At 46.8% G+C, this 14,679-nt stretch overlaps 1 protein-coding gene across 5 annotated transcripts in view; it reads right to left on the reverse strand.

The window, feature by feature from the left end:
- The window catches only part of FAM168A (family with sequence similarity 168 member A), a 203,049-nt gene that overhangs the window by 14,631 nt on the left and 173,739 nt on the right, over positions 1–14,679 (reverse strand). For 3 of the 5 annotated variants that reach the window (XR_012653477.1, XM_075050270.1, XM_075050269.1), the window contains 2 exons: positions 14,350–14,430; positions 2,918–3,043 (listed from right to left, as the gene is read on the reverse strand). Coding sequence is in view for 4 of the 5 variants with exons in the window: in XM_075050270.1 (XP_074906371.1) it covers positions 2,918–3,043; positions 14,350–14,430 (207 nt within the window). In the remaining variant the exon portion in view is untranslated. The remainder of the gene's footprint in view (positions 1–2,917; positions 3,044–14,349; positions 14,431–14,679) is intronic. The other 2 variants (XM_075050271.1, XM_075050272.1) reach the window with 1 other exon arrangement.

A 14,679-nucleotide genomic window follows, 5' to 3' on the forward strand; every position in this document is an offset into this window, starting at 1 on the left:
ATGTGCATTTTTTCAGTAAATTCAAGCTGTGTCTAAGGAGGCTGCACTCAGCACACTCCCACCCCCCGGAGCAGAAGGCAGATCCCCTGAGGAAGGCACAGGGCAGAACACGGGGCTCACGCTGCGGTGGACTGTGGACAGAAGTAAGCAGCCACGAGCAGCTCCGGGAGGTCCTGTGTGGTTGCATGGCCCAGTTGAGTCTGACTGGTTCTGGGTGTCTGGTCCTGCTTCTGCCACAGCCCTCCACCTTGGCTCATCATCCTCCAGCCTTTTTCCTGGCTTTATCGTCCATCTGCCTTCCCTGCACCCAGAGGGCTGGAGGAACAGCTCTGGAGGGGTGAGCAAGGAGACATCACAGGGGATGATGCCGTGGCATGGACACTGGCACAGGCAGCTGCCTGGCAGGCTTGCACAGCCTCTGCCAAAGTCCTGCCTGGCACATTGTCACCGCCACCACCATCCTCACCAGCCAGACAAAAGCAAACAGGAGGCTCTGGGGCAGAAACGACCATAAAATCTACAACCTTGCTCACTACTGTGCGCAAGGCTTTGTGTCTATGACCGCCCTGATCTCAACTGGAGTATCTAAGCAACAAAACAAAATACCCCAGGCAAAACCAAGCTTTGAAAACCCATCATTAAAGGACAAAAAAAGCCAAAAGGCAAAGGCATGTCCCCACACTGTAGGCAAGGCCAGGATGAAGGCACCTGGGCAGCTCTTACCCAGCCTTTAAGTTCATGCATGTCTTGCCATGGTCTTTCACTGCAGGGTCACAGCCCAGTGGAGCCCTCAGCACCTTTTCTATCTTACTGGTGCAGATGTGGGGAGGTACTGAGCAGCTATTGCGTATTTATTTGTATTTATCCCTGTTTGGCATGCGGCTCCAGTCCGTACTGGTGGGCACTCTTCACCCTGGGAACAGAAGGACTTGTCTCCCAGGATTCTCCTTGGCTCTCCTCCATCCAGATCTGACACCTTGCCGATGCTCATGAGTAAGCTCTCACCTGTCTCCTGCCGCCTGGGGAAGGCTGTTCTCCCAAGAACAAAACCTGGGCTAGGTGAGATTGAGCTGAAAGACAGAACCGATTTGGGATGCCCAACCTGAAATGCTTCTGATTTTTCAGAGCCTGCACTTGAGATGGCATCTCCCAGCAGAGCTCTGGTGAAGCCAACTGCAGCTGTAAGCCTGAGGCATCTCTGCAAATCAAACCTCAAGGCTTTATCTATTAAATATAATTTCCAAATTAAATGTGCCCAAGCCAGTCCTCTGGAAACAAGGCCAGCCTGCATGGGTCTGGCCGGTGACTGCATTATTAATCTCCTTTATCACCCACACTGGGTGGCCACAGCCAAATTTTGCCCCCAAACCCTTTCCTACCCCAGTATCTACTCTTGCCCTCTCTGTTTTCGAGGGAGGAATCTCACCTGCAGCAGCCCAGAGGAGCAATGGAGAGGAGAAATCACATCCAGGCATGGGTGGAACTCCAAAGGAATTTTGCTGAATAATATCTAGGTTTCTACTGATTACAAGCTGAGATTTTCCAAACACTTACAACTCGGTCAAATCTGGTCTGCTGTGAAATTAGGTGCGATGCAAAGCCTATGCACCATGTCAGGCATACAGCCCCTACCCCAGAACTGTAGGGACATCCCTCTTCAAAGAAAAAGTCTCCCAAAGGCTTTTAATAGATTTATTTTTTAATAATTCTTTTAATAAAAAAAAGAAACAATATTTCTTCCTCTCATCTCATTCTGTAAATGATTTAATTTAGCACAAGAAGGGAGCCTGCAGCAGACAGACGGTAAGGAACGCTTCAACCCGCACGTGTGCATGGGCGCAGCAGTCCCAGCCTTGTAAACACGGCCCGCGGAGAGTCACTTTAAGATACCTTATATTTTTTTCTCCAAATATGACTTGGAGTTTCTCCAGGTCCCGGGGGGTGTTTGGAAGGTTAATTTTGCATTTTGAACCTAGGACTGGTCCCACCTCACGCTTGCAGCATGCCCCATGCTAGCCATGCCCCAGCTTTAGCAGGCAACAGGAGGGCAAAAGCAGGCAAGAACAGTCAGGCAGGGGCCAGAGGACACCCCGCATGCCAGGGGAAGCACTGGGGGCCTTATCGGGGAGTTTATCACCTTTCCTGGAGGCACTATTTGGCCTCTTAGGGGATGAGATTACAAGGCTCCTCCTGGAAAAGCCTGTTTGACGGCGATCCATAAGCGGCATCTCCTCCCCCACCTCTGCTCAGCCAGTTTGAGTTAAAAGGTGGGAATTTCACCCGGGTTCCTTGAAAATCACGCTTTATTTTGGAATTGTCTCTTTCACTTTTAAGGGAATAGGAAAAAAATCTCCCTTTGGTTTTTCTACACATACCACTCTGCTCAACCACAGAGCATCATCACTACAGACACACACCTGCAAACAACCTCAGGTTGCTCCTGGGGACCAAACACTCAGCTAAAAGAGAGGCTTTCACCCTTCTCCACTTGCATTCCTCCTCTGAAGGAGCTCTAGGAGGGTCAGTGCTCTCCTTTTCATGCTCCTTCGTGGTTTTAACACATGAGAACAGAAAGGAGCAGGGATGCTACCTCGTTTTCAGATGAAAAAACCCAAGAGCTCTGCAAAATTTCATCCCAGAAGGGAATTGCAGCAGCAGCACAATGCTCCCACTGGGCAGCTCTGGGTGCAGAAGGTGATGGATCAGCTCCATGGTGCCGGTGAGCACCCCCAGGACCTGCAGCACCCTCACCTCTGTCAGGGCTTAGGACTCAGGGAAGGACACACGGACGCACGGACATGAATGATCCCATCCGTTTGCTGACCCCAAGTAACCCCATCCCCAAATAACCCACAGGAGGGGAGGCAAATGGGCACAAAACAACCAAGTAAAACCCCAGAAGAAAAGGTTTATTTACTGAATGCTGCAGAAGAAGCCTGATAAGTTCTGTTCTCGGTCCCGGTGTCCACCGGGAGGTGGAAGGTGCCCTCCGTGGCACAGGAGGAAGAGGTCTGTGGCCAGGCTTGCTTCATCAGAAGTGTAGCTTGAGTGGAGACAGAGAAGAGGTGTCACACAGAGCAATGAAGATACGACTTCCCGCATTTATGTCACATTTGAACCACTTTGCTGCTCTCTTCCTTTCCCTCCCACCTTTTAAGGACAACTATCCGTAGGAATTTCACACCATGGTTCCTCTGGCCCCACCTGCTCCCCATGGAGGGATGGTTTGCACAGCGCATTGCAGCAAACCAGTTACCTACCCCAAACAACTGGTTTCCCGAGCTAAGCAACCTGCATGAAGATCTACACGTGGGGCACGTGGCCAGCAGAGCCACCATCCCTCCCCAGATACCACCAGTCACCTCTGTGCATAGGGACCAGTAACAGCTGTCCTTGACCTTGTGTTTCCAGCTGGAAAACAGGCCGAGCCTGATGTGCAGGGCATTTTATTCTCAGTAAAACTCTTTGAGATGCTTGCGTGGCAGGTATCACTAGTGGACAAGGTACTGGTCACTGTGACCGTCCCATCAGTTTAGGTGGTCCCTAGAAACTCTGGAAAGGACAGTCAGCAGAAGCAGTGACTTTGGGCAGGTTGCACTGTATCCCAGTTTGCAGAAAACTATTTATAAAGCCAACCAAGATAATCCAGAAGAATCTCAAGAGCCAAATCTTGTGGGATTTGAGAAGGGACCAACAGAATTCAGACATTTTGTGGGTCATAAATTTTCTGAAAGAGGAAAAGGTCTTGCACTAACTGCCATAATGCACCTGTGTATGATGAACCAGCACTGGCTATACCTTTATCCTATATCCAAACGCATTGCCAATGCTCATCTAAGAAGGACTGCCATTACACCGAAGGCACACCTACAGAGAAGGCAGATCACCAACACAAGCTGACAACCAGACTCCTTCCCAAAGTTGGTGCCTCTGAGAAAGGCTTAACAGGTCTTTTTCTTTTTCTTTTTTTTTTTTTTTTTGTCCCCTGAAACTATGGATCCGTCCTAACTTTTTGTTCCAGACTAATCTCAAATGGTGGCCCCCACCATCCTTGGTTTAAGTCCCACCACATCCCAACACGAGTGCATATATCTTTTGAAAGCCTCAGCCAGTTATTACAGCTCGCTGCTCACCAGCTTAACAAGCTGCTCTGGCTGTCATTATGAAAGAAATAAGCTCCAGGTTTTCCATGTACTGCAGTATATACTTTGCACACGCAGCTACTAAGGAAAGAAAACCAAGCAAGGGTTGATCGATCCTCAGCAAGCCACTCAGTGATTAGACTTCGCTGTGAAGTTGTGGAGGATAAAGGAGGTAAAATGATGCAGCTGCTGGAATCAAAGAAAATCACTGATTGATGGCTTCTTTAAAGGTATTGTTTGTGAACGCAGAAGGTAGACTGTTGAGACGCTCTCTCTCCACCAAATTCTGAACTTCCCAAGATCTCTAGAAGGTTGGAGGTCAGAGTACGTCCCCGTCGTCCCCTTCTCCCTGTGCGGGTGGCATTAGGGACAGGTAGGATTTCCGTAGAGATGTGGTAAAGAGATTTTGGGTCAGATCTGCTAACTCAAGAGACTTCTGGAGGAAAAAAACAAAGGTGTAATTTTGTAGGCAGGGAACTGTTTCTGATAGCAGAACCAGCCAAGCTCGGACAAAGCAGTCTGGGGCAGAAAGAAGAGCTCTTTGGGAGGGACACCATGGCCCACAAGAGGAGGTGGTGGGTTCCTTATACTCCCGTCAGCCCCAAGGGCATCACACATGAAGACATTTTAAAGCTGCACTTCATAATTCCTTCTCCCAAGCAAGTTCCTGCCCCCCGAGGGGCTCGGCGCTAAGCCCCAAAGAAGGGACTTCATGACTTGGTCAGGACTTGTAAACCTTTCTGCAAAGGCAAGAGCAATGATGTTTCAAACCCCTCCAATGCCTCCATGTCTGCTCAGACTCTTAATTAACCATCTCGGAAGATCCAACTGTAAATCTGGAGTGCCACAGGGCTGGAAGTTGGGGATGAGCGATTGAGGAAGCCAAGGAGGAATCGGCACTGGTGCCACAGCCCGTGCCAGCCGCAACGTAGGTCCTCATGGCTGGGCACCACTGCCCAGAGAGAACGGAGAAGCACTACCACAGGTCTGTTGGTCCACCAAAAACTCGTGAGACCACTCACCTAGCGTGGGGCAGAAATACAGGAGCGTGGAGGACACCCAGCAGTGATGCCTTACGGGACAGCACGGCAATCATGAGCTGTGTGGAGATGTTTATGGGGGCAAGATCTGGCTGGATGGTGCTCCGCTGCTGGAGACATGGAAAACGTGCTCCTCCCTCCTCACCTTCTCCCAAAGAAAACCAGGAGGTTTGTGGGAAGTGAGGGACTCGGAGCACAATTTCTCCTCCACTCAAGCACTGATCACATTCTGCTCCGAGCCTGCGCCCCCTCCCAAAGGTTTGTGAGTTATTAAGGATTTCCAAACTGCCTTGCTTTATTTTCCATGGTACACTGCACTCCTGAACATCACACTGGAGAGCTAACTCCCAGCGCTGAGACAGAAACACTCTTTCACTTACGCTTTTATTCAAAATCAGATTCATTTTTGCCTCTGGATTTCACAAAGGTTTTAATCTCCAAGACTGATGAGACAATTTATTTAGATGTTACGTGAATCCTTCCTCTGCAGTTTCTCCTCTCCACATTAGACCTACCAAAAAATCAAGGTAATCTGGGTTGGAGACGGCTGGGAGCTTGCCATAGCTATACATGTTCCTTATATTAAATCATGGATCCTCGGAGAATCCATCACTTAAAACTACACAAAAGGTGAACCAAGGAGGCTTCTAGAAACATTAATATCTCCTGGTCCTTTGCAAGAGCTACAATTCATAGAGGTTACAATCCAGCCATGACTATCTAACATAATTTAAGATCTATCTCCTACCAGTGTCTTCCAGATTTGGTTTAGCCTCTTGCCTGTGCTGTTCATTGAAAAATAAAGAGCTTTTATTCATTGTCTGTTGGATCCCTGGCAAATCTAGTGGTGGGGACTGGGCAAGCAATGTGAACTGAGCAGGGGTCTCTGCAGCGCTGGGACTGGTCTGTCTCCCTGCGAGGACCTCTAGCCAATGTGCTAATGTTCAAGACATATTTTAAGTGGAAAACCAGATATGCCTGAAGAAAATTCTGTGAATTAACTGGAGTACAGAATCACAATGAAAGGATGAAGCAGATGATACAGAATATACAGTGTATATATATTTCTTGCTTCTCTCTGCCAACCTTATTTGTGATGGATACAGCCTTGAGCCTTGTACAAAGTTTGCAATAAGCTTAATTCCCCAGGCAGTCCCATTACCATGAGCCTGAGTGCCCCAAAACGGTGGGAGCACTTGTTCTTAGAAAGCCTTGCAAGGCTGTACAGGATGTTCACCCCACCAGACCCCAAGATACCCACCTTAGGGGACCCATTGATGCCCCTAAATAGTCGGTGGGCGCCTACAGAGGATGGTTCAGAGCACTTATGTGGGGAAAGACGATGCCTACACTTTCCCTCTGCAGAGCAATGTTTCCTCTGGGGAGGACCCAGAAGCAGGAATGAGGGATTGGAGCCTCCGTCCTGTCCCACAACATCCCCACAGAGACCCCTAATTTCCGAGGGTGATTTTAGAAATATCTGTTCTGCTCTGGAAGGGCATTGAAGTAATGGATGCAAAGCATTATTCTCCCCTGCATTATTAATAAATGCAGTTAAAGCATAAGCCAGCCTCCGTGCAAAAAGTGTGTGCCCTACTTTCAGGAAAATAAAAAGGCATGCTTTAATGAAGGAAGTTAAAACAAAACAACCATCTCAGGAAGACAGAATGCCTGGGAGGGAACATGCACCAGGCCTAATGAAGACATATATTATTATTTTTTTTTTTAAATTGGCATGCCTCGTGTCTCTGCAGCAGAGTGATTTTAGGCACTCATTTTTATATACTTGAAAGGAATTTTTTTTAATAACACTGCCCTCAATAACCAGGCTTATTGCAAGCATAAGAGTTTGCAATGCCAGTGTTTTGCAGTCATCTTGTAGCCTGCCTTATGTCTCTCCCTCTAACAAATATGGAAAAACACCAACAGGAAAATCACACAAGGCAGAAACTTGTGTTGTTTCAATGAATCAGGATGGAAAGAAATTAATTCCCTTGCTTGATGTAGGGCTTCTTTGGCTGAGCTTTGCAAGCAATGCAGTGGCTGGCTGTTATCTATGCCTTGGGAAGGGTTGCTTTGAAATAAACTTGGTGCTCAAACATTAGCAAATATTCACCAGATACCTGACATTGACAGAGGGAGGAATCAAGACTGGTTCCAACTACCGTTTTCCTTTCCTTTCCTCACGGCTATTGGACCAAGGGGACTCCAGAATTCTCCAAGCTCCTCTCCATGTCTCCTTATGCTTCTCAGATTGAGGCAATTACAAAGTTTGGGGCACTAAATCATTTACTTTTCCACATGGATCCCGGGGTCTGGGGAACCATGAGGTCAACAGAAGAGCAAGAGCATCGCTGACTTCCAGCGTGGCATCAGGGACTGTAGCATGAGTGTTTGGGAGGACATCAAGGATGATAGCGGATGGCACATAAGTAGCAGGTATTTGAAAAACAGACTTTGAAAATTAACCACCGCTGATGCACTTCTCTTCAGTTGGGGTGAACCACACCAAAGGCAGGAGCCAAGGGCAGTCTTCATCTTCGCTCGGTGGTTCATCTCTTGCTAAGATTTTGCATGGAAGCCAAGCAAAACTCATGAGGTTTGGGGCAAGAGATACCTAACCAGAGAGAGCTCGTCTGAGGAACACCTTTAGGGTGGACCAGAGAGGGTGATCAAGGTTGTACACAACAGTTTCTTTCAAGACTGACAGCTCACTTCCAGTTACATCCCACAAATTCAGAAGTCACAAGCAAAGGATGCTCTTCCCACCCTTTTCAACATCTATTCCAAGCAGCATTAAGAGGCACATTTTCCTGGTTAACCTACGTATGGAGAATCAGATAACCAAACATGAAACTTTGGTTTGTGATTGCTTTTTTAATGATCCTGAAGGATTTCTGCCAGCAGGTACCACCCCCCTCCCAGCCTGGGAGGTTTTAAACAGAAGAACATTGTCGGTGGATGGGGTGCTTTTGAGAGTAGCAATTCTGCTGGGGACGTACAGCATCTCTTTCTGCAGTGAGGCAGCTGAAGGCTCAACATCTAAAATTCCTTAAAAATACATTTAGAATAAGTCTTCTGTTTCAGAATCAAAGATTTTAAAAATAAAGCTGATCCCCTCTGATTCCCAGTGTGTTTGATGGATGGCATGAACCCCAGCAGCATGTTATTCTCTGCGGCAGGTTTATTTCCAGCCTCCTGTATGACAGCAGCTGATTCAATTTGAGTAAACGCTCTCCATACCGATACAGACGACTGGTTTTTAACTCAGCCACTGAACCACAGTATTACTTCAAGTCAATTCCATTTAACACAGTGGAGGACGCTGCTTGCTCTGTCACATGCACCCACTGCTGGACTATTTTATGGAGCTTATTTTGCATTAGTTGTCCTCAAAAATTCTTCATTTTTCTCCTTTACACATGTTTTCCATAGAGAAGTGACCACAGACAGTGGGTGCAATGCTGGGAGGTCCTGAGCGGCAGAGCCCGTGCCTGCTTCCTGGAGTTGTTAATGTGTCATTTTGCCTGCGGCAAAATTGGGATCTTAAGAAACATAATTCAATAAAAACTGGCAGGGAGTTGCAAATAGCTTGAAAAAGCCTCTAAATTTAAGAAGGGTCCAAGCCAGGATTGCCTCTGTAGCCTTTGCTCTGCCTCTAAAGATAATGTTGACAGATGCTGTCCTCACTCACAGCATCACACAGGCGTTTTTCTTCTCCACTAACTGGTGCTTGCGCATCCCCCGCTCCTGAGCCGCTGGTCTGAGCATAGGCGAGTCCACGAAAGCATCTTTCCTCCCGGCTGCACACGAACAAGCTGAGGGCTCTGAACCATGCCTCCTACGAGATAAATCTCCAAATAGTGGGGAAAAAAAGCCTGCTGTGATACTAAATTGATTTCAAGAGCTGCATGATTGTTTATGGGGAGAATGGAGGTTTCTGCACAAGAGGAGTTGGGTTGAGGAGCACCGATTTTAATCTTCACCGTTTCCTTGCTAATTTAGTGCTTAGCTATGTCGCGTTACGCACTGGAAGATTTTTGTTCTCACTGCAAAATGACCTGTCAGCTTTCTGGACATTAGGAGATTTCTAATATGGAAATTATTAAAGGCATTTTTTAAGAACTGTAAACAGAGAAATGAAATTTAAATGTTAAGATGGCTGCAAAGGCTTTCTTGCTTGAGCGTTAAGCTGCGTAACAAAAAGATCTGGCGAGGGGGGGACAAAATGATCAGAGGATTTTTTTTAGAGAAAGCAAGTCGGTAAAGATTAGGATTGCACTTCAGAAGGGAGCATCGGGGGAATGAACAAAAGGCTGGCTGGCACAAAGAAGATTGACCAGGGCTTTCCTTTCCCCTTTCACACCATGCAAATCTAAAGCAACAGACAATTATTTGCATTGCTTTAAAAAAAAAAATCAGTAACTCAAGCCTTAATTAATCTGCAGAACTGCTTGCTGCAAAGTATTGTAGCGATAAAATATAGCAAGAATCAAAGCACGGGGGAGGTTAAGCATCTTTAATGAAAGAGAGGACACCCACAGCCACAGCCACCAGGACAAAGGTAGGGAAAAATCAAAGTCTTTGTGTTTTTGTGCTTATAAAAGCCGCTGACTAACAAGGTTAGGGGCGGATTATTCTATACCGAACAATCACAAGGAATCTTCTGAAGGTCGATCTGGCTGTTTTCAGGGAAGAGAGACCAGGGTGGATGGACAACCCAGCCCTCGCTGAGTGTGGGGGCTCCTTTCTGCTGGGTGGAGGACACAGGCTGTAGATGCTGCTGCAGGAACGATGGGGCTCAAGAGGGTGTGCCCAAGGGGTCACTGCTGCCCACCTGTGTGAACCCCAATTTCCAGGGTTATCCCTGTGTTTTCTTGTTCTTTCCTGGTTTCCTGACTGTTTCTTCACTGTCTGGGTTGGGACAGGCACTTCTTTCTTGTCTTTGTTGTGCGGGCAAGCAACTTCTTTGCTTGAGAGAAGGAGGCTTGTCCTCCAGCCCACTCCAGGACCTACACTTCTACAAGCCAGGTGCATCCCATTTCTCAATCTATTCCTACTATCCTAACCTATGCCAAGAAAGCAATCCCATAAAACATTATCTTAGAGGTCTCTTTCTCTGAGGGTATCTTGACTATGTATCAGAGTTACTTCAGAGAGCATCCACAACCCCCCCTTGGGTTCCTGTTCCTCATGAGCATGAAGGACATCCCAGGCAGGATTCATCTCAAGCTCTCCTGGTAGGACAGACAGGCATCCATGGGACGTCTGTCCCCAAAGATGGGCTAGATGTCTCTCTGGGGAGGTCTGTCTTTCTCTCCACTGAATACAGAGGGACCTGGGCTAGAAGGATTAGAGACCTAAGGTCTATAGAGCTAAAGGGAACCAAATCTTCCCTAAATATGGCAATTGCTGCAGCTGTTTAGAATACTTGAAAATTTCCTAGTCTTTTCTCTTTCTTTTTGATTTGGAAAATTAAACTGAGCTGAACTAAAATCTTTCCAGGGGAATGTGTGGATTTCATCAAGATTTTGCAAAGAAAAGTATTTTGTTTGGATAGCAACACAGCATTTCTGAGGGGTGTTTCCATTTGTTTTCTAATAGGAACTCCAGCTCCCAAGGATGGTGTCTGAGATGTACAAGAAGCAATACAAAAGACCCTCCCAGAATTCCTCGTCCTGCAGTGATTTGGTGTTCCCTGTCACTTGGGTGTCCCCTTGGCCATCTCACCACTCAGCGGTGGAGCTCCTGCCTGCGCAAGGCACAGGCAGTGGCTGGGGACAAGAGACATTTTATAATGTCCAGGCCAACATGCAGGAACGCTGCTGTATTTACATCCCTGGCTAAGAAGGCAGGACGTTGCCAGCCTCTGGCAGGACAAGTTACTAATAAATTTGTGGGTTTTTTTAATGCTGTAGAGCTCTTTTCACTTTACTCTTTCAGTGTTATATCCTTCAGGGGAATTTGAGGGTGGCCAGCACACATCTAGGGGAACAAAACTTGTTTCATATTACATGTTAAGATTTTTAGTGGGAAGAAATGCAGCTAAAGACCCTACCAGAAGCACATAAAACCAAACAAAACACAACAGATCCCTTACAGAGTCATCCGCAGTAAACGGCTTTATTTAATAACCTTGCAAAATAACAGTGAATTTAAACTGTGATGTGGAGAAGACAAGCACCAAAAGTTTTTGGCAATGAAACGCTCATTCCTGCTTCATCAGCCTTGGAAAGCTCCCGAGCCTGGGGATCCACTGATTTTACGACAACCGGGAGACTGAAAACTTGGCAATTCAAAGGAGAAAGGGTTTAGCAAGACTGCAACAAAGTCCAGCTTTGTGTTCGTTACGCAAGCATCTATTTCACTCCAATGACTACTGAACACTTAGCTGAAAAGAAGGCTTTATTCAGAAGTTTTAAAATCCTGCAGCTCTTTTGAGGCAAAGCATTCAGAATAAACATCTCGGCCAACCGAAAAGCCATGAAGTCAAAACAAAGGGTGAGATATTATTTTTCATCTCCAATGTGTGCTTGGAAATGGGTGAGCAAGAGATTTTTTTCAGGCCTTTTTCATGAAAACCATGAAAAAAGCACAGTCCTGATTTCAGAAATGCTTTTCCAATCACAGTTCGGACACTGCCAATTCTTGCATTTGACCTGTGTGAGCGTACCCCTTAAAAAAAATGCTCCAATAACACACAGACTAAAAAACCACAGCTAATAAATAATGTTCTGATCATAGAATGGTTTGGGTTGGAAGGGACCTTCAAATATATCCAGTTCCAACCCCCCTGCCATGGATGGGGACACTTTCCACTAGACCAGGTTGCTCAAAGCCCCATCCAACCTGACCTTGAACACTTCCAATGATGGGGCATCCACAGCTTCGCTGGGCAGCAAGATCTCAAGATTGCTATTAAATAGGATATTTCCTTTTCTTATACTAACTTTCACTTAATTCACTCCACATAAGAGTCACATTTTCAAACTGCTACTTAGCCCTTGGGTTTCTACCACCCTTTGTCATGCCAAGAGGGTCCCGTCCCCCAGGTAATTTGGCTGAAAGCAGAAAACTTAACTGCATTTTAAAAACTCAAGGTCACTTGGTCCTTCCAAAGGGCTGCTTTCAGTAAAGTACTTAAATGTAGGTTTGACTTCAGTTAAATTATTTCCTGAGCGGGGCCTAAGAGAAGTCTTCAACTCCAAAAAGAAAAAGACTTCTATAAAGGTTTCCAAATTTGGGCTCAAAAGCATAAAAAAGCAAGCGATTGATTTAGCAGAGCAACTCAAATATTCCTCATTAAGCACAGAACCTCATTAGTCTGTGCTGTGGTGAAGACAACTCCTTGTGGACAGGTGGGAATTACTCCATGACTCCTGCTTTGGAGTAACTTCTCTGACTTAAAAATAGTGGAAGGTCCCCTCCTCCTGGAATAAGAAGTGTCCTTGCTGGAAGCTATTTGACAGAAGCTCCTGTGGTTAATTTCCATTGTATCCTCATCTACATGAATCTTCTACCATTGGCAGCCCTTGGCTATAAGCATTTCTCCCATCTCCCCACCTCATGTAGATGAGGTGTTCAACCTCAAAGTGACGGACAGGGGATGACTGGGTTTGTACTCATGCCACCCACATGCTTTGATGGCTTTCTCCTCTCCAGTTCTCTCCGGCCAGGCAGGAAGGTCCTGGATGCGTGTGTGTCCTCCTCCATCCAGACCCTTCTGTACAATATAACCGGAGCCATGGGCTGGGTACGAGTTTGGCCAAGCGACAACAGAGGAAACCAGACAGAAGGGAGGTGTGGAGCGATGGTACTCAACAGCAGGGAAGGGAAGGATCTTGGCAGTCTAGTCATGGGTTTTTGTCAAAAGAAAAATCATGGCTAATGGAGGAATTCAAACGAGAAGTGGCTTTGTGGATGATAAGGGGAAGCCTCCTTCCAGTGAGAGGAGCAGAAGGAACAAGGGAGATGCTTGCTTGGAAAGGTAAGAGGTGAAGAGGACAGACATTGTTGGCTGAGCTAGAAGAGCAATAAGGCTCTGGACACCAAGAATGAATGGAGTAGGCGTTGTTTCTGTCAATAAGGACAAGTAGCCTGTGCTAGATATGAGTAAGAGGGAGGCAAAGAGGGGGATGACATAGTTAAAGCAGTGGGCTGGGAAAATTATTTTCGTACCAGCTCTCTGGAAGGATGGGGAAGAATTTGCCAAGATTTGAGACAGCAAAGAGAGCAGAGCTCCAGGGTAGGCGCTGAGCTACGGAGGATGAACGCGTTACCCATCAGCCTGGCTGGTAGGATGGTTCAGAGGAAAGGCAAAGGAGGATGCAAAAGAGCATGTGGCTCCAAGTAAGGTTTCCCGGAGACAGATGGGGAGTAGTGGAGAAGGGAATAAAGGACGGAGCTTGGCTGAGCTTTCATGGAAAGCTGGAAGAGGCGGATGACAAATACATCCCAATGGACACACTGCAGCAGAGGTAGAAAACAAGTGGCCAGACTGGGAAAACTAAGGGAAAACAAGATTTTATGGAGGAGAGTGCAGCTGGTACTGTCAATGATAACCAGTACACCAAGGCTCAGGCAGAATTGTTCCTGAGTTTGGCCGGGAAGAGCTTGCTGCATCTTTGGAAGAGCCATTTTAGGGTGGTGTGAAGGGCAGGAGCTGGACAGAAGACACTAGGACAGACCCAGAGTCCGTCGGTGCCACAGGAAAGCAGGGGACAGTAAAGACACGGCACGGGAGATCCAGACACCAAACAGGACACGGTTGCTGACGTTTCTGCATCGATGACATGGAAGGAGGAGAGAGGGACAAGCAGGGGGAAGGGGAAGCAATCTCGGCAAGATAGCATGCGGTATTCAGAAAATATTAGAAGCCATCAATGTGCAGGTATCACAGCAATGAGGATTATAAAATTCCTGGGATTAGTATTAAGATATAATTCATGGCTCACAAGTACTTTGCAACATAGACAAATATTCACAATGGTGGGCATGAAGTTAATAGCAGAGTTAGGAAGGGAAGAGCTTAATACAGGCCCCTTGCCTGGGAAGTATTTGCTGACAAGCACATGGAAACTGCTGGGTTTTGTACACTGAGCAGCAAAAGGTAAATCCTCTTGCATGTTTCAACATGCCTGATCTCTTCTCCATACACAGATTTTTACCTGGGGCATAGCCGGGGCTGCTGGTTGGATACATGTTTGGGTTGTAGGCTGGGGCAGCGGTGGGATAGCCCGTCGGATAACCTGCAATGAGAAAAAAAGAGAAATTATGCTTTTGTCAACAGGGAGAGAGAAAAGGACAGCATCCCTGGGAAGCAATAAACAACCTGTGTGAGCAAAGAGGCCAGCGGCACAGCTGAGAGGTAAAGCACAGATGTATTCTCAGTTGGCCAGGGTACAGGAAGGACTGTGAATGCGCTCTGCAGACTTACATGTGACATCATCAGTATTTCATCTTTATTCCTCTAGAAAACAAGGACGATAACCAGAATG

This window comes from Buteo buteo, chromosome 18 (genome assembly GCF_964188355.1).
Source record: "Buteo buteo chromosome 18, bButBut1.hap1.1, whole genome shotgun sequence".
NCBI lineage: Eukaryota > Metazoa > Chordata > Aves > Accipitriformes > Accipitridae > Buteo > Buteo buteo.